Source organism: Psammomys obesus, unplaced genomic scaffold (assembly GCF_907164565.1).
Source record: "Psammomys obesus unplaced genomic scaffold, mPsaObe1.curated_primary_1811, whole genome shotgun sequence".
NCBI classification, from domain to species: Eukaryota; Metazoa; Chordata; class Mammalia; order Rodentia; family Muridae; genus Psammomys; species Psammomys obesus.
This window is the reverse complement of record NW_026596069.1, coordinates 20,434,969-20,462,048: the sequence shown is the minus strand read 5'-3', so window position 1 is coordinate 20,462,048 and position 27,080 is coordinate 20,434,969. Positions and strand designations below refer to the sequence as shown.

The 27,080-nt window shown below is 45.4% G+C and overlaps 1 protein-coding gene across 3 annotated transcripts in view; it reads right to left on the bottom strand.

The window, feature by feature from the left end:
• Window positions 1-3,252: 3,252 nt before the first annotated feature.
• Window positions 3,253-27,080, bottom strand: part of Kctd1 (potassium channel tetramerization domain containing 1) — a 187,744-nt gene continuing 163,916 nt past the window's right edge. For all 3 annotated transcript variants that reach the window (XM_055625781.1, XM_055625782.1, XM_055625780.1), the window contains exons 3-5: window positions 21,085-21,229; window positions 8,411-8,716; window positions 3,253-4,216 (exon numbers count right to left, since the gene is read on the bottom strand). In XM_055625781.1, coding sequence (XP_055481756.1) covers window positions 4,058-4,216; window positions 8,411-8,716; window positions 21,085-21,229 — 610 coding nt within the window. In that variant the 3' untranslated portion in view covers window positions 3,253-4,057. The remainder of the gene's footprint in view (window positions 4,217-8,410; window positions 8,717-21,084; window positions 21,230-27,080) is intronic.

Sequence of the window (27,080 nt, the reverse complement as noted above, 5' to 3'; positions counted from 1 at the left end):
GCTCTAGTTTTCCGAAGTATTTCTTAAGAAAGAACAGGTCAGAGATTGTAGTTTGTCTGCCCTAGGCTAAACAAATGTATTTTTCTTTTTTAAAGAAAAAGTTACTTTAAGAATCAATGGTTTAGCCATTCAAAGAAGTCCACTTTTAAGATTTTTTTTATAAGCAACAAGATAAAGATTAATTGAAAATACTGCCAATGAATGGTAAAACCAACAGACATACATGTGGAGGAAAAGGAGATTCACACAGTCTTATACTATCACCCTGTGGATTAATTAATTACGAGGAGGAAAACTAAGTTTTCTATTTCGTGGAGGTCACTTTATCCAAGAGGCAAAAGCTGGCCAGCCGTGGTGGCATATGTCTCCATTCAAGGTACTCAGGAGGCAGAGGCAGGCTCTACATAGTAAGTTCCAGGACAGCGAGGGCTACACAGTGAGGCCTTGTCTCAAACTATAACAAGCAAAACAAAAAACAATAGCAACAACAAGATGGACATCAAGATGGACCAAGGCAACTCTTAGGATGTGAGGCAGTAAGGACATGACGTCAGTGATGCAGTGTTTCTGCAGGAACAGAAAATTACCTCAGCCAACTCTACCAACTAGGGAGCAGTTAGGCGAATCCAAGCCTTTATACCATGTTTCAAATGAAGTGAGCTAGAGTCTTCAGGTGAGTCCATATGGAGACTTGTTAAGAGACCTCCCCTCGGAGGAGAGCTCAGGAGTCTAAAGAGACATCATTAACTCTCATAGGCAATCCTTGATCAGACCCTCAGGGAGGAAAGCCACAGCTGTCCAGGTTGCCACCAGCCCAGCTCATCAGATTTGTGTATGAACTATATATGGGATAGTGAAAAGGGGGTGAGAAGTTGAGGGTGTGGCCAGCTTACCTTTTTGTTTCTGAAGCAGTCAGCACCCGGGAATCTTCCTGGAGCTAAGAATGTGGAGAGCACAGCGGGAATCTTCCACTGCGCTGATCAGTCTCCTGGTGTGGGGGTCACGTGAACTGTCTTAAGGACTTAGAAAGGACCATGAAGTTACAGTCGGGGTACACTATTCTGTGGGGGCACATGTACTTAATTCTAACTGTACAGACGGGGTGCTGGGTAAGTATCGACTCTCCCGTTCATGTGTGTGCCCTGCGTGTGAGGGCCGTGTCATCTCCCCGTCATCTTCTGCTTTCTGTCTGAGGGTTTCCCCGTAGCCTAGAACTTCGCTGAGCTGACTAGGCCAGCGAGGTCTAGGAGTCCTTCTGTCTCTACCTCCCATCTCATTGTGGTGCTGGCGCCAAGCCCAGCTTTTTGCATGGGGTCTGGGGTTCAAACTCATATCCTCATGTTTGCAAGACACATTGACCGAACCATTTCCCCAGCACTAAGTACAAACTTGATTGTAATCAGTGTAGGGTCCTTGTTTTACTGGTTTGGGGCTGTCTTGCCTAATGAAAATAGATGGCTAGGAAAAAAAAAAAAGCGAAATTTCATTCTTCAGTAGGACAGGGATGGTGGAGCAGCTGGCGGGGCAGCTCTGGCTGGCTACGTCAGATTCTGTGGTTTATTCGTCTCATATGAAGAGACGTTATGGAAGAATGTGGCAGCCTGGTTAGCAGTCGCTAAAAAAATTCAATGTTAAGGCTGCCTCTGTGTTTCAGAGAGGGGCATCAGACGTTAACGGCTTACTTTTAGTTCCAGTAGCAATGATATTTTCATTACTGGTGTCCTCAGGCATAGACTTTTTAATTTCAAACGGGAAGGTAGGTTCAGGATGAAAATAGCCCATCACCACGGGAGTGTTGATGCACCAAAACCACATTTAGCTTACCTGCCAATCTTAGCAGCATTCCATGTGGTTTGGGGGGGTCTGAAAGGAGGGGCTAAGAAAGAAAGGTAGCCAGGTGCAGTGGCACAGGCCTGTAAACCCAGCACTCAGGAAGGCAGAGCAGAGATGTCTGTGAGCTCAAAGCCAAACTGGCCTCCAGAGTGAGTCCAGAACAGCCAAGGCTACAGAGAAACCTTGTTTTGGAAAGAAAAAAAAAAGATAGAGAGAGAGAGACAGAGAGAGAGAGAGAAAGAGAGAGACAGAGAGAGACAGAGAGAGACAGAGAGAGAGAGAGAGAGAGAGAGAGAGGGAGAGAGAGGGAGATAAAGGTATTGGGAAAGAAGCTGGAGTCACCACCACCCTGAAAGCTGAGGACTCAGGTGTTTTTTTCTTTGTTTGTTTGTTTTGTTTTTTGAGGACTCAGTTTTGAACTAAGATGGACATCTCAGGCTTTATACCTTTCTGACAAGTAGGAAAGTGATTTTTGTTGTTGTTCCAACATTTCCCTTATCACTTGCAGTTATAACACCCTTCTTTGAAGGCCTTTTGGCTAATACTGTAGCGGATTCAAGTTGGCTGCAAGTTTGTTGTTACTCTCCTCAGCAGGTGAGGTTTATGGCTTTCTCCACAGTCGCAACTGGTGATGTCTGTTCAGAAAACAGAACAAAGCCCCAGCACAGGTTGGGCGTGGCCTCTTACGGGACTGCCCTTTCCACAGCTGGCTTCTCAGAGCACTTACAGTGGCAAGTTGCTGAAGAGGTCCGTGCCACAGCGAGTCTGAGGACCATATGATTGGCAGCTACCTGGGTTAGCTGCCTTGGACAGCAAAGCCCTGCCACTCTCCTGGATGACATCATACGGAACAGGATCAGACCAGCCAAGGCCAGTGTACGCTTGAGGATCCTAGAATCACAAGCAAGCACGAATGTTAAGCTACCCAATATTTCTCTGGTCACCTCTGCAGCAAATAACCTAAGAGTGACTGAAACGTTTGCAGGACTAAAGATTAGAGTCTAGGCACGGTGGTGCAAACCTATAATCCCAGAATTTGAGGTGGAGGCAGGAAGATCAGCAGTTAAGACCTCTTGGGTGACAGTGACTCTGAGCCCTGCAGGGGCTACAAGAGGGGAGGAAGGAGGAGGCAGGAGCCATAGACTTGGAGTAGCTCAGTGGTAGAATTCTTGCTTCACTTGAGCCAGGCCCTGGTTTCCATCCTCTGCCTCCTCCTCAAGAACAGACAAAGTGATTTATCTTATTCAACAAGGCAGAATAACAAAGGGCAGGGAACAGTGACTGAGTTGGAAGAACTTTTTAGGATAGGTGGCTACAGCCTTATCTTTTTGTGGGCTTTTGACTTTAAAGCCAGCTCCAGCTGTTAAGACTGCTTTTTGATGCTCAACACAGAAGGAAGGGGAAAAAGAGGGGGAAAAATTTCATTTTAATTCATCCTTATCCCAACACGTTTGTTCTACACAGAGCTCATTTTTTAAACAGAGTTTATTGTATTTAATACATTATAAAATCTGAAAAAATTGTAGGAAAGCAGCAGACTGAAACTGGAGATCTCTAGCAGGTAATAACTCTGGCCCCTCTGCCGAATGATCAGCATAAAAACAAAGGAAAGGTCACGTCTGAGGTGGACAAAAAAAAGCGTCAGTCCTATACAAACTACAGTCCCGATGTCCTGTCTACTGTACTTCCGGTGCAGTGTGCTCTTGAGCGGTCCTCTTAATTCCCTCCTGGTCCCTACCTGACCAAACACGAAACCTCCACTTGCAAAGACACACCAGCCAAGGTGTTTCATTTAAAAAAAAAAGAAAGAAAGAAAGAAAAGAAAGAAGATAAAGGGAAAAGAAACAGTGGATGGCTGCCGGCAATTGAAACCATAAGGAGACTCTGCCCTCCCTGTTCATGGCTTATTGACTGGGCAGAGACCTCAGAGGCCCAGGACACCCATGGCCATCACAGCCCCCACTGTTTCTCTCTCTCTCTCTGCATTTCCTACCTTTTGACATATATATATTTATTTATATATATATTTTTTTACATCTTGAGGATATCATGATTCCAATTGTTCCCATATGAATACAGGTGTGATTTCTAGTGGATATAAATGTCTTTTATTCAATTTTAGGTTCAGAGCTTGGTTTACTGTCCCAGCTGCACACAAATGTCCCTTTTCTCGTATTGTTATCGGTTGTGTTATGTTTTCTTTTTGCATAAGAAATATGTCTGTTTAGTCCAGCGGCTCCTGTTTTATTCGGATGACAGAAGGTACTCGTGGTGTCCGCCTCAGCTCCCGTCGCAGGACGTATTCACTGAACTGGGACGAGTCCACTCCTCCCCCACAGGAACCCACGATTTCAAACCCTCTTTGCTGCAACCGCTCGAGGACCTGTGAAAAACAAAACAGATATCTGCTTAGGGGCAAGGCAAGTTTGTCAGCCACATAAACACACTGAAGGAGCGTCCCAAGGCGCAATTCCTGCACATTCAAGAAAGAAAACAATGTTTTTTTTTTATTATTATTAGAAAATATATTCCAAATTAAGCTACTTCTAGCTGGGGCTGCCACTTGGTTGAAGGGTGCTTACCCAGCATGTACGCCCTGGTTTTGACCCCCAGTACCGCAGACAAGAAGATACCATGAAGGTCTGGTTTAGGCTAAAGGATTTGTTGTTGAATTCTAAAGTCAAACACTAGCCAGATCCTTGCATCTGAGACATGTCTGACACTCTTCAATGCAGGAAGCCATCCCTGCAACTCTGAGATAGAGAAAGGCCAGAAGCCGAGGGCAGTCTGTTTCTTTAGCAATCTAACAGAGAGTTCACTGGATACAGTTAAATTCCACACAGCTCTAAAGGAAAGGGACACCATAAATCGTAACTCAAAAAATAAGCTTGTTTTTTTTTTTTTTCTTTTTAAGTGGCGTGAAATGCTGCTAAATACTCCCAAAATGTCAATAATATGGGAGGCCAAGGCAGGAGGATCAAGTGTGGGACCAGCCTGGGTTACACAGTAACAGGCTGGCTGAAAACAAGCAAGCAAAACCCTATATATCACTAAGCAAGACAATCGCAGTTATTTTAAGTAAATAAATTACTTAAAATTAATTAATTAATTAATTAATTAATTAATTAGTTATAGTGCTGGGGATTGAACCCAGGATCTTGTGTGTGCTAGCCTTTGGGCTACAGTTCTTGCTTCTTAAATTATTGTTGTTGGTTTTTTTTTAAATTTTATCACCACCTTCTATATGGTACACAGAGTCAAAATAATGTATTAGAAGAGATTGGAGACACAGAAGAGCGTGGGCTCCAAACATGCCAACTGCAGACTGAGAACAGTCTCGAGCCCTCCCTACAGGTGGCGCCCACTTGGCGCAGGTGAATTCACATCAGTGCTCACTGGCCGAGGGACAGGGTGATGGGAGCCATCCCTAGGTTTATGTTTAAGATGCTCTGGTGGCTGGTGAATACAGAAGTGAGAAACAGCTCTCTGAGTGGAACCCTCTAGCACAGGGAATGGAGCCTGTCAGTGAGAGCCGCCCAGTTAGCTTTGAGAAGATCTTCTGCCCCGTAGTAAGGAGGGGGAATGTGAGCATGAGGAACCATCGGACGGTAATGAACTCTATTTTCATGCTTACTTTCCCCAGGAACTGAACTCAAGTTATCAGGTGTGAGGGCAAGCACCTCTTCCAGCTGAGCTAACTGACAGGCCTGGACTCATTCCTGGACAGACACCATAGCAAAGTCCATTGGTTTTAGAAACCTATTGAGAATGTCTAAATGACCGAATGCAGCAGCAGCAGCAGCAGGTGTCTGGGGCCCTGTCTCTGAGTCTCTGTGTCCGGGCGGATGGGTGTCTGTCTCTTGGTGGTGGATGGTGTGGGAAGTGAGAACGGGTTGGGGCTGGGCTGAGTGGTGAAAGCGATACAGGTGGAATATCCACGGCTGATCTAGCCAGTTCGTCAGGCGCAGGACAGATGAAGGGTGTTCCCTGGCCAAGGGGTTGGGCTGAGATCTTCTTACTCTGGCTCTGGATGCTATGGTTGGCTCTAAGGGGCACCTGGCAGGGTGTGTGGGACAAAGAAGGCTTTCAGGTTTCACAGGCATTTAGAAGCCACATAGCCACTCAGGATTGCGTTTGTGTGTCGTCCTGTAGGACCACCTCACACCTCCAGGGGGTGCCATTCACACAGGTGAGAATGCAGCTGTTGCCCTTTGGAACCCTGGTAAGACGGGTGACTTTCTCTGGATGCTGGCAGATCTCATTTTCTATGCATTTCCTGCTATTCTGCTCTGGGACAACTGTTCATACATTTTAAAAATTATAAACAGTGTGTAACAACTCCCTGGAGGCAGCACGATCCCGGGGGTGTTTCTAGCCTTTATAAACTGCTGGACAGCGGGTGGTGGTGCTGGGGAGGGAACAGAGACAGGTGTTGCAGGAGCCAGATAAGCACACGGCCACTGAGCTGCATCCCAGCTCTGCCGACTAAATAGTAAGTCGTGGGCCAATTCCAGCTGAAGAGGTGGGAGGTTCTCAGCCTACTCCCTTCTATTAGAGCTCGGCGGCACAGAGCTCCATGGGGAAGACTCAGGGGTGCCTCAGACGGGCACACGAGCAAAGCTTACCTCCTCCAGTTGTCAGAGGACAGTGACCCACTGGCCATAGTCCAGGGAGGCAGAACTTATGCTCAGAGCACCGAGCTATGGAAACAACATCTATCAGCATCAAACACACACAGTACCACATGTGGCCTAAACCAAAATCCTGAATCCCACCTTGATGTTTTCTTCTCCCAAAGATGTCTCCGACTCAGAACAATGACAATCCCACTCCAATTCTGTCAAGAACCTGGAAGGCTGCTTCCAAAAGCTTGAGACTTTCAAGTGTCTTCAGACCACTTTGCATCCTGCCTCTTCCTTTCTCTACTTTGATCTACTGTTAGAGGTTTTTGTTTTGTTTTGTTTTGTTTTTTGAGACAGGGTCTCAAGTAGATAAAGTCGGCCTTGGTCTTGCTAATTAATTAGCTGAGGATGGCTTGAATTTCTTTTCTTAATTTTATTTGTTTTTATTTATATGTATATGCATGTCTGCTTCTCAGTCTGTGCATCATTATGAATAGTTGCCCAAGGAGGCCAGGAGAGAAGATCCCCAGGAAGGGAGTTGCAGACAGTGTGAGCCAGTCAGTGTGAGTGCTGGGCAGGAACCTGGGTGGTCCTGACCATCTCTGTAGCCCTGACCTGGAATTTCCGATCCTCTTGCCTCGACCTCCCAAGTGCTAGATTTACAGGTATGTACCACAGCTTATGCGGTACAAAGAATCAAATTCAGTGCCTAGTGCATGCTGGGTAAGCACTCTGCCAATGCATCTACCTTCTTGGGCCCTGGAATATTTGTTTTAAAACACAAGATCAAGTGGCACACATTTCAAAGTCCCCCATTGGCTTTCTGCTTGTCTCACACAAGCAAATGAACCCTTACCCCTCAGTAAGATCCACACTAGACCCGGAGTGTGACAGCTCTCTCCGAGGCTCACCAGGCTTGTCTCTCACCAGCCCTGACCCCATGCCCTTCTATATACTCACTCTGACTCCCTCTCTTCATGTGGCATTCCTGGCAGCACTCCCATGCCATCCCACTGCGGGCTCTTTACAGTTAATCTAGAGGCCCACTGGGGGGTTGTGTGGGCATTGCAAGCTTGGTCTGCAGCTGGTGGACAGTCTTCGAGGATACTCACCTGGTTGACTCACTGATGATGTCACATTGTCAGGAGGAAGTAGCTCGCCTGAGGGTGCACTTCTAAGGAATACATCTTGCCCAAGCCCCTTTCTATTTCTCTGCCCTCTTTTTGTCCAGGCCATGACGAGATGAGCAACTTTTCTCTACCACTCCTGTCAGCCATGATGTTCTACCCACCACAGCCCAAGATACAACAGAGCCAAGTGACCACCTCTGAGACCATAAGCCAGAATAAATCATCTTAAGTGGCTTTGCTCAGGTGTTTGTTACCGTGAAAAACACTGACAGGCTCTGTGACCCAGGAGTCCTCTTACCACTATTTGGACAACATTTATGTTGGTTATGATGTCTGGGACACAACCTCCACAAACACAGAGCTACTGTCTAGGTTGTTCTTTTCTGTATCCCCTGCAATCAGAGTAGGCAGCACACAGTATGTGCTCAATAGACTTGTGGATTTATGGGATGGAGGTAGAGGCTGAGAAGCCACATACCCAATGCAAGCACTGCACATCACAGTTCCTTAGCTCCCTGGAGGAAAGGCTCTAGTTGAAGGAGTGTTAAGTAACAGCATTAAGAATGGCATCAAAGGGGCTGGAGAGATGGCTGCTCTCCCAGAGGACCCAGGTTCAATTCCCAGCACCCACATGGCAGCTCCCAACTGTCTGTAACTCCTGTTCCAGGGGACCTGACACCCTCACACAAACATAGTTGAAGTCAAAAGCCCAAGGTATAGCAAATGAAAATAAATAAACTAAAAATAAAAAAATGGCATAAAAAAAAAAGAATGACCACACACATCAGTGGCCACATCGATGCCACACAGTTCTCGGTGCCTTACCTGGACTGAGTTGAGGTGACAGTAGCCGTTGAGAGGGAACCTGATGACGTGCGTTGAGTCGTGATTCCAGCCTGCATTGACGGAGTTGCACATCACGTCGCCGATCTCTGGAAACACTTCTTCTATCAAGGACTTGTCCCCGCTGAGCGTGATCCTTTCTCCAAGGTCCGGGGCCACACGCACCACGAGGCACTCGCAGGGCCGCGAAAAGCGGCCAGTTTCTCTGTCCTGTTTCCATCGTTCCATCTCCAACAACATTGGCTGGAGTTGAAAATATTTTGCCTCTTCATATAACAAAGTATAGTCCTGGAGGAATAAAAAGGCATTTCACAGTGGAAAACAGGTGTATAAGGTGCTAAAAACAGTCATGTCTTGTTTGCCTACAGAGGATCATTCTAGGCAGACCAGGTTGGTCTCGAACTCATGATCTTCCACCTCACCCTTGCCCCTGCAAGTGCTGGGACTACTGACATGAGTCACATGTACACATTAGAAATAGATGCTTTTTAGTGTCTTCTGGACATGACAGGACCACTGTAGTCTCGAACTCACAGCAGCTGTGGCTGCCTGCACATTCTAGCAGGGAGGGGAAAAGGCTCACAAGGCCCCCACCCTAGCTGAGGCGCTGTTGAAAACTGATGGCTGCGAGGAGAGCAAGACTGTGTTCCAGTGGGCAACTCCACATTCCTGTGTGTGTGGACAACACAGACTGGACTCCGTGGGTTACAAACACAAAACAAAACAAAAATGAGAAACAAAAAACAAACACCCAAAACCCATGAAATTGGGGTAGGCTGTAAGGAGTGGATTTATGAGGAGTTAGAGGAAGGACTGAAGCAATAAGATCTTTTTACATTATAGTTTGCATGTATGAAATTTCCCAATGACTAATTAAATGTCATATTAAAAAGAAATTGTTCTTTGTTCACTTCTGTTGTATTTCAATAATCAAACCTAAATGCAAACTTAAAACACATTGGTAAAGACTCACTGTGCACTCATTCATTCATTCATTCATTCATTCATTCATTCATTCATTCATCATTTACTGTGCTGGCTAGACGTATGTCAACTTGTCACAAACTATAGTCATTCGAGAGGAAGGAACCTCAGTTGAGAAAATGCCTCCATAGATTGGGCTGTGGGCCAGCCTATAAGGCATTTTCTTAGTTAATGATTGATGGGGGAGGGTGCACCCATTGTGGGTGGTATTATCCCCAGGGTGGTGGTCCTGGCTCTTTAATAGGCTGAGCAAGCCTTGGGGAGCAAGCCAGCACTTCTCCATGGCCTCTGCCTCAGCTCCTGCCTCCAGGTTCCTGCCCTGCTTGAGTTCCTGACTTCTTTTGTTGATGAGCTGTGCCAGAAGTCTAAGCTGAAGGAATCCTTTTTTCCCCCCTCCCCGAAGGTGCTTTGGTCATGGTGTGTCATTACAGCAACAGAAACCCTAACCAAGACATTCACTCATTTTGTTGATGATACAGGGGATTAAGGGCCAGCAGACAGGTCTGTTTAAGCGCTTTCCATGAATTGAGTCCTCAAGTCCCCTGCGAAATCAGGCACCATCATTATTCCCATTTCAAAAGTGAAGAACAGAGATGCGGAAGAATTCACTTTCTTCTTTTAGCTCAGAAGCGCACCTCGGCATTTCCAAGCTTCATGGTGTTGGTGGGATTCCAAATCCATTCCTCTCTGCTGGAGACCATGCACGGGGTTAGGCTCAACTGCAGATGCACTCACTCATGGGAGCCTGCGACACACGTGAGGTTAGGCACAGCTGCAGATACCCTCCCGGGAGCCTTGCATCCTTGCCACCTTCAGAACTCCTCGTGGGAAGGTGGGGGTAGCAACGTAGCCTGGGGACAGGCGTGAGTGGGTGTCCGGAGGGTGTTGGTATGTGATGGTTTAGGCGAGGCTGACAGAGATTTGGAAGTTCTCACCCTGCCCCTGGACAGGGTCCAGGGTTCGCATCTCAGAGATTCGAACATGCAGCTCTGATTCCGGGGGACTGGGTAAGAAAAGAGAGACCTGTCCATTTCTGAAAGTCACTGCATGTGTTCTTTTCCTCAAGCTGTACACAGCTTGAATTAAAGCCCCGCAACTATGGAATAGGTCCTGAAGCATACACACGAGCTACTGAAAGAGCAGACAAAAGAGAGTGGGGCCAAGGAGAGGACGGACAGGCAGCGTGAGAAGCGATGTTGACGAGCAGGTCAATGTTATGTCTCAGCGTAGCTATGGTCACAATCATCCCGGGGTGTGAGGTAAGTGGATACTTGTCCGGACACGTTGGTTGAGAACGCTTTAATCAACTGACAAAGCCATTTCTGCCTTCCTTCCGTAGGCCCAGGCTGACGAGTGGTGCTTGCTGCTTCCTGTAAATACATGGCCTCCTGCTTCTAAGATCAAGGAACAGCTCAGAAGCAGAGGATGGCCCAGAACTGCTTTTACAGTTCTTTCTCTGTCTTTGTGTTTCTCTCTCTTTCTCAGCAGTAACCATGTCAGCAGTTTCATTCACATCTTTCTGAGAGACCAGGGGAGTGGTTCAATGGTTGGTAACAGTGGGCCTCTCACTAGACAGTCCACTTGACATATGGGGAAGCAGGGGCTGGTGTGAGAGGCAGTCAAGGACTCATCTCGGCAGGAGCTGCTACTTCTCCACTCTGCCTTTCACCTGGCACCCCTGGAAGAGTCAGTCCTCCCCAGCGGAGGAAGCCGAGGCTTCCATAAGCTGCCCAGCACATGTTCCTAGCTGAATGGCCCCCTGTCCCTCGGGGACATGGCTCGGTTTTAGGAAATTGAGAATTAGCTGAGGTGTGCCTGCTCTGAACATAGGGCAAACCCAAGCCGGGCACATTTGCATAACTACAATCACAGACTTTTTTTTGAGGTGGAGGCAGGAGGATCAGGTGTTCAAAGCCAGCCTAGGCTACGTGAGACTGTTACAAGATACAAGAACAAAAGAACATCAATAACAAAATGCCCATCCTTAAAGCTAGGAGACAGGAGAGATGGGTTTTTGCCTGGTGACCAGGGATCTCCACTCTGGAGCTTTGTCATTTCTAAATTATAATGGCTGCAAGATACTGACCTTACATAACTTATGAAGAGGAGCATTCTCAAGGAGATTTAAAAGCAGTGTGGAGGGCTTAGGGGATGCCCTGCCAGGAAAATGCCTGTGGGAGGACTGAATTCACTCTCCAGAACACAAGTGAGTGAGCTGGGCAGTACTTGTCACTCCAGTTCTGGGCATGTAGATACACATGGATCCCTGAGGCTCACCGGCCAACTGGCCTGACACCAGCCAGTTTCAGGACAGTGAGAGCCCTGCCTCAATGATGTAAATAATAAGGTGGACAACACCTGAGGAACAGCTGAGGCTGATCGCTGGCTTCCAAGTGAGGATGTGTTCCTGAGTGCACGCACGCACAACCCCCCTAAAGACACCATAACTGAGAGTCACACAGGTCTTGGGAGAGCTGCCTCCACTGCTTGTCTGCCCATACGTGTGTGTGAGGAAGGACCTGCACATGGGCTTTCTAGAGCCACCAGGCCTTCCCGCCAAGTAAAGATGGTGGGAACAGCCTGCTTGCCCAGCCTTGGCCCCAGGGAGAGTTCTGCCCCATACCACTAAACAGTGGTCCCTGGGGCCCTGTCTGAAAGCTCCCATCAGCGGGCAGCTGGCTAACAGGACAGGGCAGGGCACTTCCAGGTTTTGGCAGCTTTGGTTGTCATAAATGGCGGCATTAGACAGACCTGAATTTTCCCGTGCTACTAACTTGTTTGTTCTAAATTCTCTCTGTAGTTATGGAGATTTAAAAAAAAAATGCTTTAGTTTAAAAAGTAACGGAGTTCACTGTGACATTTCCATGCAGATCCCCATGTGCGGATGGTACTTGTCCCCTGCAGGACCCCCTCCCCACCTCCGGCCCTCTTACTCGGCTCCCTTTGCCCCACAAACGGTGCCCCTCGTGCTTCCATTTCCTTCCACTCCATTTGGACTTCCTTCCTCTCCCAAAGCCCTTCCCCCTCTCGCAAACCCCTAGAACCTGCGAGTGAGAGAAAATGAGCTTAATTCGCTTAACGTGACAATTTCTAGTTCCACCTGTCCTCCTTGCACGCTTCTGTGCCTCTTTTCAGCTGAAAACAGTTTTATTGTTGCATTCACACTACACTTTCTTATTTTTTATTATTATTATGGTGGGTTTATGCGTGGGGCACGATGTGTGTATGGGATCAGAGGACAATTTTGTGGAGTCGGTGGGTCTGGGGACGGAACCTTATCAGTTCCATCCATGAGGCAGAGCATGGGTGAGCAGGTTCCTTGGGGAGCTGACAGAGGCTCCTTTAGCTGCTCAAGCAGGTCAGGCGTAGTGGCCTCCTCTGGTAGTGGTAGTTTTAGTTTTTGGCGCCTGCACAGTGATTTCCACAGCAGTAAACTCTCGCTTTTCTCACCCCCACATCCTCACTGGCATTTGTTGACAGGCATTCAGACAGGGCTGAGATGGGACTCTACAGCAATTTTTAACTACGTTTCTCTGACAGCTCAGGATGTTGAATGTGATTCCAAATGAATAGCTTTTATCTTATTTAAAAAAAAAATCCATTAAAATGCACAAAAACCTGACTATAAGACCCGAAACTCTAAAATTGCTAGAGGAAAACATAGCCAAAATGCTTTGAGAAACGTATTGGAAAGGCTTTCTGAAAATGTCTAGGATTACACAGATGGAACCGCCAGAACTGACCAATAGGACTACATGATGTCAAAAGATGTCTGCACAGCCTGGAAGAAGCAGAGGCAGCCATGACGTGGGAGTGACAGAGGATTAATGCCTAAAATAGGTAAAGAGTTATAAAAAGGCTGATGAACTGAGTAGATAGGTCTCAAATGGCCAAAAAAAAAAAAAAAAAAAAAAAAAAAAAAAAAAAGCAGAAAGAGTGTTCCCCACCCTCATCTGACCTTTTCCTGACCTGCCCTTCAAACACTGCAGCCTTGCACCACACAGGCTGAAACTAATCGTCCTGCTTCTTGCACTTGCTGTGGCTCTGAGGGGCTTCATTGGCCACTTGCACTTGCTGATATGTGCCCTAACACCCCAAGAGCATAGGGCACTGAAGGTGTCACTCAGGAATGTGCAGCCTCCCTCTGCTCAGCGGGAGGGTTTGTCACTGTTAGGGACACCGTGTTTCCAGTTGCTGCTGGCCAGCACGGAGGAGGTGAAAGGGAGAGCCAGATGGCCGCTAGCATTCCCTTTGTCTCTGGCCTGCGAGATGTGAACCGGGCCATGCGTCCTCCACCACGCTGCATGAGGCCTTCTAACGCCGTGAGCCAAAACAAATCTTTCCTTAGCAAAAAGAACATATAAGCACTGTAATAAAGGTCATTCTCATTGTCCTGGCCATGAGCTGAGTGAGAGTCTACAATGGCGTACTAAGGATGAGTCTTTCCAGCTTCCAGAGGCTGTCCGAACTCTGTGGCCGAGGCCTCTCAATCACGCCTCCCTCTCTCATTGCCACACATCCCCTTCTGACTCTGACCTTCCCGTGTCCTCTTGTACTTTTAAGAACCCCCTCCCCCCAACACAGCCCACCCAGGTAACATGGATCCTCTCCCCAGCTCAGCTGCCTTACTTGGAAAGCTTTTCTTTGCCATGGAGAGGAGTTAGGGTTCAGCTACCAATGGTGCTGTTCTGCCTGCCCCGCCCCCGCCCTGCATGCCCCAGTGCAAAGCTTATCTTCTCTTGGCACTCCGCCTCTGTTTGCTTTCTTTTTGCTTGTAGAGGAAATCTCTGACCCCCTTTGACAAGGGCTGCTGTGGTCTAGGTCCTCATTTGGTGTCTGGGAGTGTTCTGAGATCCTGAATAATTTACCCATTCCAATCTCCATGCTGTAGGCTTTGAATTTGTTCTAACTGAAAACCTCGATTCCCTCTTTCAGTGCCCTGAGTTTTTCCTGTTTCCATGTTGTTCTGAACTGGGTGGTCTGTTCCTATGTGAATCATCGTATAAAGGAACCAGACAGCAGGGATGGATCCAGCCCTCTGTGGGACTCGGGACAGGCTAGTCCAGCCGTTATCAAACTGTCATTCTTTAAGACCATAGGCTCACTCACAGTTACGACATTTGGTAGAGGGCCTGTTGGAATGCTACCATTTAAAGTGGGATTCTGGGGGGGGGGACAGAGGACATTCTGGAATGGGGTCACATCTCCACACTGCCCCAGGCTTCTCCTTGACTGTTTAGACCTCAGCCTCTGTCTGAAAACTGGGGGGAACAAATTATAGTAAATCTGCTCCCCGCCCTGAAGTGCTGTATCTACAGCGAAACCATAATGTAGCTCTCTATCACAACCCAAAGGTGATAACACTGAGGGTGTGGTAAGATGTGAACCTCGCAGGCCCAGCCCTGTAAATAATAATCAAATAATAAACAAATGAGTAAATAAATCTTCTAACCTCAATACCTGTAACCTGGGGTTACAAGTCCCTCTTTGCTGACTGAATCCTTACCATTTTTTTCCCTCTCTAAATACACAAGCTGCATATTTTATAAATTACTCTGAAGCCTGGACACGGATGGACAGCACATCTCCTAGTCTAATGCTTGAGTTCATCATTATCTTCATCTTCTCTTGAAATGTGTGAGAATCAACTGCTGCTTTGAGATTTCTAGCCCTTCTGGCTAACTTCTGAAGGATTTCTGTTGCTGGTGAAGAATCAGAATGCCCCCTGCCCCTTCATCTTGAGCTGTAGGACATTGTCCTGTGGCCTACACTGAAATGTGCATCCTTGTGAGGAGAGAAGTGGGTGTGGGAAAGAGTGACATGGTCTCTGGAACAGGGTGCAAATTCAAGGTGGCAGTGACTGGTGGGCTGGCACAGGTGCCCTGAGCGGGTGTGAGGTCCCTCAGCTCGCTCTTCTGGCTTCTCTGAGAATGTTCTAACCACTGAAGTAACTAGAAAACTGTGTCGCCACAGTTGACTAACTTGAGAGTATCTCAATGGAACCAGGGTGGAAGAGAGATCCTGCTCACTGCTGGGGTGGATCCGGGACAGTGACAGCAATTTAGGAGAAGCCAGAAAGTTCTAACAACCAGTCCTCCAAACTGACCTGCTGTTCCTACCCATGCGAGAAGGCTTTCAAAACTTCCATGAGATAAACTAGCAAAACTCTGCCCCACCCCCATAAACACTCCCTTTCTGTGAACTAGACCGCTTTAAGCTGGGGTCATTCTCATATGTGATGGCCTTTAGCAATGCTATAGCGGGGAGGGGGGGAGGAATACCACTGCCTCATGGTGAGAAGAGGCCAGGAAAACTATCAAAGCCCTACCTTGTACAGGACAGTCCAACTCCAGTCCAAGTAATTGTGGAATTACTTGGCCACAAATGTTGGTAGTGCAGAGGTTGAAAACTAGGCCTCTCACATGGCTCCTTTCTGCTGCAGCCTTGGTACCTGGCAATGTTCAAATCTAGCATCATAGGCCGGCCACAAGCACAGGGTATGTGTTCTTGGTAAGACATTTAACCTACAAGGCCTTCAAATGTGACTTCCAGGTCAAATGAAAGAGCAAATGGCTGAATGAGCAAAACTGTATGAATGGCAAATCTAGATGACAAGCCATTCTGTGGGACAGCTGGTCCAGCCTCATTGCTAAGTGAGTGGGAACCATACTAGACAGTTCAGAGAGCAATGAGCTGCAGTGTCTCAGGAACACTACGTGTTCAGGGCATTTTTGGAATCAACCAAGTAAACTTCTATGTGGTTATGGTATTACACAAAATAAAATTTAATTAAAAAAAAAGATGGTAGAAAATTGTTAAAATGAGTACAGGGAGTACAGGAAAAGGTCCAGAGGGCTATTAAAGGTTCTGTCATCATTCCCTTCTTGATGTATGTCAAGGTTGTCCACTTGACATACCTGGAAAGAGGGGTCTGAGGAATTGCCTCCCTCAGACAGGAGTTTGGCTGGGAGAATCTTCTTAATTGTTAATTGACGCAAGGGGGCCTACCCTCCTATGGGCAGTGCCATTCCTGGGATGGTCCTGGTGCCGTATAAGCTGAACAAGCTAGAGGAAGAAAGTCGGTGAGCAGCACTCCTCCATCATCCCTGCTTCGTTTCCTGCATCCAGGCTCCTGCCTTTGTAGTGGAAGTTTTGGTGTCTTTAAAAACTCAGTTTTGTTATGTAAACACTTTTTTTTTGTTTTGTTTTAATCCCAGGTATGGGATAGGGGGCTGATTTAGATTGTCCATGGCAGCCAACTATTTGCCTCCTGCGGGTTCTGAGATGGGCTCCTTGCCAGCTGCAGATAGTTTAATTCTGAGGACCCTAGAGAGGGAATAAAACTCAGAGCCCAGAGAAAAAGGGGGCTCCAAGAGAGAAGGCTGCTCCCTGTTGCTCTTGGCTGCTTTTGATGCAGTTTAAGAAGTTAAGAGATATCCTGAAGCAAAAAGTGGTATTGCCCCAAAGTACCCTATGATCCTAACCAACAGGAAGTAGCCAAAGAGAACTATGTCCCCTTTCCCTTCTACCATTTGTCTCCTACCTGGTATTGGGGTGCTGGAAGGAATTGGGCTGGAGTACAGAGAAAGAAGCATTAAGGAACGCAAATAAAAAAAAGTTTTAAAAAGTACATCAACGTGCCTTGAGTTCTTGGCTTCCCTTCATGATGGACTGTGACCTGTGAGCTAAGCAACACCCCCACACACAAACACACACCACCCCAACCCCAACTGCCAAGATGCTTTTGATAACGGTGTTTATCACAGAAACACAGATGAAAATTAGGACAGTTTTAACATTGGCCATCTGAGCGGTGGGTGGGGATACAGGGCATAAATGGTTTTTGCTTCTTTATATTTTCAATGTTTCTACAGTATATGCATGCTTCTATAATATTAAAGAGCATTAGAGTTTTGAATACGGTGTAGATAGATAAGCTAGGCCAGCCTTACAGTGGATTTGTCTAAATCTAGGAAGGGTGGATGGATATTCAGAGAGCAACCTCAGCCTCAGCTGTTGCCAGAAGAAGATGTTAAAAATAACAAGCTGGAGGGAGAGAGAATCGAATGGATCCCTATGAATAAAAGGAAAGCTCCCGACTTCCGGAGGATTGGGGATTACAGTCACACATTCATGTTTGTATGCAGGAACTGCAGTAGCAATGAGCAAATCATTATAATTTGAGGACAGAATTAGGAAAGTAAGGGCAGTTAAATCCGCATAGAAACACTTAGAGAAGTTCTGCAATCATGGGCACAGATAACTGGCTTTCAGTGGAAGCTAGAGCACAAGCTTCTGGAATATGAAATTATCAAAATTGCTAAGTGGGTATTTAGCACACACAACATTATTTGTGGAATTGGATTTTAATGGGTGCAGGATACTAATACTGAAAGATTTCACACCCTTGTTTGCCCAGCACTAAGTGGCTGGAGCCAGAAGGAAGCAGTCAGAAGCCGTTCTCTCTAGCAAACCTGTAAAAGCAATTCTTTCCACAAGAAAAGGATAACGTCCCATTTGCCAGGGTCGGGAGAAAAGCTCTGGCACACTGACCGCTCACGTGGGCACCTGTGATTGTGATTCCCAGGAACTGAACTGCTGTTTGTGGTTTAATTCCACCAGGGCCACAGAGCTGAATGTCCAACTCAGCTCCCAGCCTTCTTCCAACTGCTTTCCATCAGTTCTAGAACACTCTGTGTAGACAGCCCATCACACAGCAGTCCCCAAGTAAGCATTTCAAGGGCCCAGGACACATGGATTTCTTTTGACAAGTTGTTTTTTTTTTTTTTTTTTTTTTTCTGTCCAAGCTTGGACAATGACCAACTAAAGAATGTGTTCTGTACTTAAAGTTGACGAACAGCAGATACTTAGGGTTCAGGAATCCTCAGTGAACACCCAAAGGTGTGGTAGAGCAACTGGCACAGTCCTAGGTGACTGGGTGAGGCCCCAGGGCTGGCTTCGGGGACTAGCCACATCAGCATCTAATTTGAATGCTCTTGGAGGTATACCAATGCTTCCCATGGACGTTTGTGATGGAGGTTAAGCCAAAGTATGCGTTTAAAATACTGAGCTCCTTTCTTGGAATATGCTGCCATTAAAAAAAAAAAAAGCTATATCTTGTTCTAACAGTTATTCCCAATTGACTATCTTATGGTTCCCTGGAGTTGCACCCCTGTTAGAAATGAGAGTTATAAATGATGACATTATACAGATGCAAGCTTTTGCTTTTCAGTTTAGGCCTCTATGATTTTAAGAGAAGTGTAGAGTCTACTGATGCTCAGCGTTTGGCCTGCCATGACTCCTGTAGCTAAGTAAGCAATTATCATACTGTGCATTATCCTTTAGAGAAAACATATGTCTCAGTCTGTAAACATACTACCATGCAGCAAGTTAGCCAGGCGAGTACAACATGCTTAGGATTATATTCAAGAAGGTCTATGGCTGGGATTTCTCTCTGTTTCACGTGTTTACTGCTTGTTTGGGAGTGGACATGTGTTCATGTGTGGACATCTGCCTTCATGTTCATACTGAAGGCAGAGGGCAATGCTGACTGTTTTCTATCAGTCTCGACATTACTATAGTTACTGGCAGTTTTTGAGACAGGGTTTGTCACTGAACCTAGCACTCACCATTGTAGCTAGCTCAGCTGGCCACTGTGCCCCCAGGATTCAGCTCTCTCTGTGCCCCTCTGTGCCTGGCATCTATGTGGAAACTTCTACGGGAACTCAGGTCTTCATGTGATCACCCACTCAGCCTCCTCTCCAGCCCATATGAACCATGTAAGGGGCTAAGGGGCCTTTCCTTCACCTTCTCTTTTCTGAATCGGAAGCAGAGCCCATGTGCCAAGGATTACTAGACAAATGGACAAGAGTACAGAGGAGCTACGCCAGGGCATGTCTGCTTTACATAAAAAACTAGGCACCTTTCATAAGAAAACAAGAAGGGTAATGGCTGCTGTTCAAGTCCCCTGCACCTCTACAGTGAACCCAAGGACGGCTCATGAGCCTGCTGGTCGTGGGCCAGCAATGAACTCTGAGGGTCGTTCAAGGGTGCTAACTTCACTTTAGATTCCAGGCTCTGAAGACTTGGCTGACACATCACAGCTCTGAAGTGCAAGTGAACGACTTCTGTGTGTTGAGAAGATGCCATTTCAAACATTCACAACGTACATAATTCTTTTACTTAAATAGAAACATATTACATATTTTATAACTTGCTATTGTCATTGAATAACAAAAATTCGGTTTTGCCCTATATATCAAGGGATAGAGATGAACCACACTCTTCTGAATTATTCCATAATATGGATATTCTATATTATTTCCAACCATCAACTATCTTTCAACTCCCTTTAGGTACGTTAAGTTTGCCTCATATAAACATGACTACCAGACATCCTATGTACATACAGGTTTACATACCTATGTGAATATCTATAGAAAATAATTTCATAAACATGAAATTGCTAGATAGCTTGCATGATTGAAATTTTAATAGCTATGGCTGAATTATCCTCCAAAATCATTTACTCATTTTCCCTCCCAACCACACTGTACACTCCTCCACACTCTGTCTTTAAAACTGTAGTCAAATTAATGTATAAAAAGGAGTATGTCATTTTATTTTTGTACCTTTGATACTAGAGGGAGATTGACTATCATTTTAAATATTTACTGGCAAAATCTTTCTTTCTCCCTTTCGGAAAATCTTGTTTATAGATAGAAGTTTCCCCTCAATTGTTTATATACTTTTATAGGTTTGGAGGAACTCTTTTATGATGGGTATTAATCTTTTGTTGCAAATATTTCTTCTACTAAGACATCTTTTATTTAAATACGATCTGTTTGCTTCATAAAGATCTTTTTAAAAAAATCTCTCTGTGTATAAAAAAAATCTTAACTATACCCTTTCTGCCTCAAAATAGAAAGTCCTTTTAAGAAATGTACTCTGCCCACTTCTCATGATGCTTATTGAGACCTGGTCATTACAGTTTCTGTTAGACTGACTCTTGCTCTTTCTATGACTGATTCTTGCTGTTCTGAAGGCAGCACAATGATGGTAGCACATTGATTCTGAATTTAGATACTTTAATTAGTTCTCTATTAGCTTTAATAGTATTCAGAATTCGTAGTTTTAAAAAAAATCCTGTTTAGAGAAACATTACCAGCCATACAAATTCTATTTTCGTGTATTCCCTTCTAATACTAACTTTCTATACGTCGCTGTGTTCAAATTCCATTGCCTTCCCGGATCCTCTCACTGTGCTTAATACCACCAGCACTTGCTGCTCAGTTTACAGGGAACAATTCTAAAAGCGTATTGCTAATATCAACCTTAGATTTCTGGGAGACAAATTTCCACTGAGTTAAGAAGTTCCTCTTACTCTCTCTAGCTTGTTAATACATAGCAGAAATTAAATTTGAATTTAACCAACTTCTTTTCAATTTACTAAAAGAAAGTATAATTCAATTATTTAAATTAAAAGCAAATGTTCCCTGATCCTGTAAAACTTAAACACTCATCTATTCTGCTTCATGAAGATAGTAAAGCCATGTCAAGAGGCTTACTGGTACCGTTAGGGTTGGCTATGAGGCAAGGGTATAGAACTAGAAATAGTGTTTGGAGCACATCAAAATAAACAATATGTTTATTGTTAACACAGATTCCCTCACCTTGAAATCATCAGGAATGAGGAGTTTTGATGTTCGTAGAAAATTCAAGATATATCTGAACATCTGCCCGTCTCTGTCAATGAAGTAGTGCTGTTTGAGGCTGTCCAGAACAATGGGCTCTGTCCCATCAAAAAGTCTTCCGATTCTGTGATGAGAAAGAAGGAACAGTGAAGACAGTCAGATCAACTGTTTGGCGGCTTCAGCTTCGAGTCACTGTCAATGGCAGCACTTCAAGGATAGCTGACTGTGGAAATCATCTGCTCAGCAGTGACGGGCCTCTGAGAAGTGCTGGTCCCTACTTGATAAATCTCTTAGGATGAGAAAAAGAATCGTCTCAGGTTTGTTCAAACATGCACCTTTGTTTCCCATCTCTCACCTGCAGAGGAAATGTTCCTGACATGGCAATCATGGCAAGGGGCTGTCACTGCGACTGGAGATCCTGTTTTTTCCCCAGTGTCGCTTAGTCTCTGCTCCCTGCAAAGTGTTGCTTTTCCCATGTGTCTGTTAAACCTATTCTACTCTAAAAAGGTGGCGTTTTAAAGAAATGTATTTTAGCATTTTTGCCACTCCTAAGTCCCAGGCTTCTTAAAATACAGTAATAGAGAGTGCTAGCACCTATTCTAAGGGCGAGCAGAGGGCTAGCGACACTGCAGCACACCAGAAAACAGGACTATATGTCCTTTACCACTGGCTCATTTGGCTTCTCACTAATAGTATAGCTGGATGTATGCTCCATTTTCTTAAATACTCTTTTTCTCTCCTGATCTCATAACATGCCTGTCTCTGTTTTGGAATGTTCTTTACTGCTTTAAAGATTATTTTAAAATAATGCATTATCTAATCCTATGTTGAAATGTGACCAGGGTGACAGAAAACCAAGTGTTCTACCCCTTAAACAATGAGAAATCATATTTTCCTCTCCTCTAAAATCAGTCATGTGAATTCTTGTTTCAACAACAATATTTTAAAGATAATTCTAAACCTCACACCCTACCTAAAGGTAAATCAGGGAAATCAAAGACAGGTTGCATTTCTCAAGCCTGGTCAGTTGTTTTTTAGGGTGCAGATGACAATCACCTTGGGACTCTTTCACTCTGTGACTTCTTGTTCATTTCTCATTGACACATCAATCAAACAGACAAATCCACCGAGTCACTTATGTGTAGTCTTTCCAGGACAGCCTGCTGCAGGATGGGAAAGAATGAGACCTGTTTGCCTCTCATTGAAACATTTTACTCTTCCCTTAATAACATGATGAATGTACGGTTGACAGGGAAAGAAAGGAGGCTGCATTAATTAAGCGCTTTCCCGGCGCCTTTCACTGTCCTCAGCACTTTCTACATGTAAGAAATCCATTATCCTCTTCTTAATGATGAAGAAATCGGCTTGAAAGTATGAGGAACTGGCCCGACTAGTTAAGTAGGGGGGTGGTTTGGCTGCCGCTAGGGAAGGGCCCTCCTTACGCTCGTGAGAATCAAAGAGTTGCCACCGTGCAATGAACGCTTTTGTTTTAGAGTTGTTTCTGTCAATATTTGTTAAACAAGAACTTTACAATCAAGCCCAAGCCCCTATACTGATTTACTTAGGGGCCTGAAATAAGTCAGTATCGATGGTTCCATCATTTTTTAAAACAGAGATGGACTGTACTCTGTTTTAGTGAAGTACTATGCTCCAGGACTCTCGAACACTCACTTCAAGCCTCCACCTGCAAGTGCAGGGGCACAGGATGAGCCACTAGTACCGAGTGGATGGAGAAGGGACCTGCTCACTCTTGTATGAGGACAGTGGAGCAGAAATGTGGCTGCCAGTTACTAGCTATAATAAGGATGCATAGCCTTACTTTTATCTCCATTTTTTTAAATTAATCTCATATTTTTTTTTAAATAAGCTTTTCCCCACTCCAGGTTGTTGAGAAAAGCCCAGTAGGTCATAGAAAGCTCAGAGAGTGCATAGGGAGAGATATTCCAAGACAGCAAATGTTTCTATATTTATTAACATTAGTAAATCAATACATTAACTTAATAAATTTAGAAATACAGATACAATTCTCTATTAATTTATTAAGATCGGCTTAAGAAAGAAAAGGGACATCGTTGGCTTTTGACTTCTGCAAATTAGGAAAAAAGTGTCACTGAAATAGTTTTCAGGGTGTAAAAACCAAAACCAACCAAAACAGAAAGTGTGGCATGGATGCAACAAAAGGTATCTTGGGAACACGAGAAAACAAAAGAGGGAAGAAGAGCTGAGCAGCCGCAGCCCGGCCAGCACAGAATCTAAAGGCTGCTGGGCCGGAGGCAAGGTGGCGGGCAGCCAGAGTGGGTTTCTAGAAACAGAAGGAACTGATCACCACAGAAGAAGAGGAAAGCCAGCCAGGGCTGCAAGGGGCACGACCCAAGTCCAGCACCAAGGCTCTCATCCTTCATGACCCACCAGGTCAAGTCACGGGCTACTGGCCTCGGAACCTTTATCCAGATCTATGATCATGATGTGGAAGAGCACGAGGCAACCGGAGCGCTGGGCAAAAGGAAGTGGAAGGGAATAGGGCCACTGCTGGGAAGGACCAGGCAGAGCTGGAGTGCCCCCAAGGAACCGGAAGCAGCAAAGGCCAGGCTGATGGAAGTGCTCCCAGGAGTCTGGGGGCAAAGAAGGGCATAAACCTTTGGGTGGAGGAAGGTGATGGGAAACTGTGGGCTGTTTAGGACAAAAAGGGCTATGGAGCAAGGGTCAGGACTGTGGAAAGCGTGTGTGGGAACTGTAAAGAGTGTTGGGGCCTGGACACACATTCCTGACCAAGGTGAAAGCCCTTGAGAGAGGAAGGAAGTTCCCTATTTCAGCAACAAATTTTGGAAATAAAAAGAGACTGCAAGTCTTCACTTTCTGCCAGCCTTAGAGGAGGAATGTTGTGAAACAGAGCAGAAGGGAGGGGAAGGAGGTGCCGAGATGTTGTCTCCCGGTGGGTTTTGAGATGGGGTAGTTTGTGCTGTGGAAAAGCATGGTTTGGCTGAGTAAACAGAGGGGAAACTGACAGGCTATATTTCTTATGGACACATGAATGGGTTACAAACCACCCTGCAGTGATGTGAACGCCGCTGCCTGGAAAGTATGTGGGGCTGATTACAGTGTACAGGCCTCGGAGAACATTCCTGGTTTCCAACTGACCAAGACGGAGCTGGCTCCAGATGACATACGGCTGGCGTTTTCTTCCTCTCCCTCTTAAAAATATATATTCACCAAACCAAATGGCAACGCTGGGAACGACCTCTATGATGTTTTAAATGCTGATAGCTATTTCAGCTAGCATTTTGTGTCTTCCCTAAAGAAACAAATTTAACTTGGACAATTTCAATGTCACACCAGAGCAGACAAAATAATGTAACGGATCTTGTAAGGGAAGACACCGGCTTCAAAAGTTATCAGTGCTTAACTAATCCTTTTTTATGTCTACCTTCATGCCTCGCTGCCCCTCACCGGGAGTTTTGAAGTAAATCTCAATCATCTTATCATTTTATCTGAATATTTGTTTCATTAATTACTAGCGTTATAAAGAGCTGCTAAAATCTGAATAAATAATGTTGAATATTATACTTCTTTGGTGCTTTTTTAATATGAGCATTGCCGATTCCTCTTGCTTATTGCTCAGGGGAGAGCCTGCTGTGAAAGTCAGGCTCCTCCAGGTAAAAAGTCAGTCTGGTTTCCAGCTCTGATGGGTTCCACCTTTACTTGGCATAGTTGTGTTACAACAGTGTGCCCATGAATATGAAAGGGCTAAAATCTGATTTACCTGGCTCTGTATGGATCTATTCTTGTGTATTCACTCATACACAGGACCTGGGTTTCTGTAATTTACTGACTTGGTCTCTTAAGAATTTCCCTTTCTTCATTCTTGTGTAATCATCTAGTTATTCATTCAATATCCGCTGAGCCTGACTATACCAGTAATGGGTATGGGGGTGTGGGAGGGTGTGAGCAAGACACAGTCCTTGCTTTTGTGGAATTTGATAGTCTGTGTGGTGGAAGCACAGGTTAACTACAGCATGGCTGAGTGAATCATTATGTGTGGCATGGACAATAAGGATATAAAGGAGGCACACCTAACTCATTAGATTCAACCGTGGGCTGTTGGAGAAGAAAGAAAGGGCCCGAACAAGTCCTGAAGGGGGAGGAAGTTAGCCAAGCACAGGGTAGGAGGTAAGGGTGGGAGAGGGCACAAGAGATAGGAATAGGGAGGCTTGAAGCTGAAAAGGCTTCCCATGTGACCTTTGTGTTGGGTCAGGCTGACTGAAGCAGCAGAAGACATATAGTGGAGAGCATGGTACATCAGGTGATGGAATGTAGATGTTCTGAGGGTGATGGGAACTAAGGGCTGACTGTTCTCTTGGGAATCTTAAGGGAAAGCGCAAATTTTGAAGTGAGACAGCATTTCTGAAGCCACATCGCCTCACAGCCACAGCTCCTCTAAACCCTGGGTCCTGTGCTTGCTTTTCACTCTGTCCTGTGCATGGTGAGGTGGATCTTAGCCCTCGCTGATAACAGAGATCCCTAGGAGCCTTTACAAATACTGATCTCAGTCCTTCCACCCCCAGTTATTCTGATGCAGTTAAGAATAAGGTCTAGGTTATTTCCAGGTTCTGGCTATTACGGATAAAGCTGCTACAAACATGGTTGAGTAAATGTCCTTGTTGTGTACTTGAGCCTCTTTTGGATATATGCCTAGGAGTGGTATAGCTGGATCTTGAGGAAGCACTACTCCTAGTTGTCTGAGAAAGCGCCAGATTGATTTCCAAAGTGGTTGTACAAGTTTACATTCCCACCAGCAATGGAGGAGGGTTCCCCTTTCTCCACATCCTCTCCAGCATGTGTTGTCACTAGCCATTCTGATGGGTGTAAGGTGAATTCTCAGGGTCGTTTTGATTTGCATCTCTCTGATGGCTAAGGATGTTGAGCATCTCTTTAAGTGTTTCTCTGCCATCTTATATTCCTCTACAGAGAATTCACTGTTTAGCTCCATACCCCCTTTTTAAATTGGATGGCTTGATTTATTGTTTTTTAACTTCTTTAGTTCTTTATATATTCTGGATATTAACCCTCTGTCAGATATAGGGTTGGTGAAGATCCTTTCCCAGTCAATAGGCTGTCGTTTTGTTCTGACGACAGTGTCTTTTGCTTTACAGAAGCTTTTCAGTTTCATGCCCAGATGTCCATCAATGGAGGAATGGATACAGAAATTGTGATACTTTTACACAATGGAATACTACTCAGCATTTGAAAACAAGAAAATCATGAAATTTGCAGGCAAATGGTGGATCTAGAAAAGATCATCCTGAGTGAGGTATCCCAGAAGCAGAAAGACACACACGATATATACTCACTTACAAGTGGTTACTAGACCTATAAGATAGGATAAACACACTAAAATCTGCACATCTAAAGAAGATAAACAAGAAAGAGGACCCGGGGTAAGATGATCAACCCTCACTTAGAAAGACAAATGGAATAGACATTGGAAGTAGGAGAAAACGAGTAACAGGATAGGAGCCTACCAGAGAGGGCCTCTGAAAGATTCTACATAGCAGTGTATCAAAGCAGATGCTGAAACTCATAACCAAACCTTTGGCAGAGTGCAGGAAATCATATGAAAGAAGGAGGAGTTAATATGACCTGGAGAGGACAGGAGCTCTACAAGGACCTAATATATCTGGGCACAGGGTTCTTTTCTGAGAGTGATTCTTCAACCAAGGACCATGCATGGATATAACCTAGAATCCCTGCTCAGATGTAGCCCATGGTAGCTCAGTATCCAAGTGGGTTTCCCTACCTAGTAAGGGGAACAGGGTCTATTTCTGACATGAACTCAATGCCTGGCTCTTTGACCTTCCTTTCCCCCACCCCCGAGGGAGGAGCAGCCTTGCTAGGCCACAGAGGTGGACACTGCAGCCAGTACTGAAGAAACCTGATAAGCTAGGGTCAGATGGAAGTAGAGGAGGACCTCCCCTATC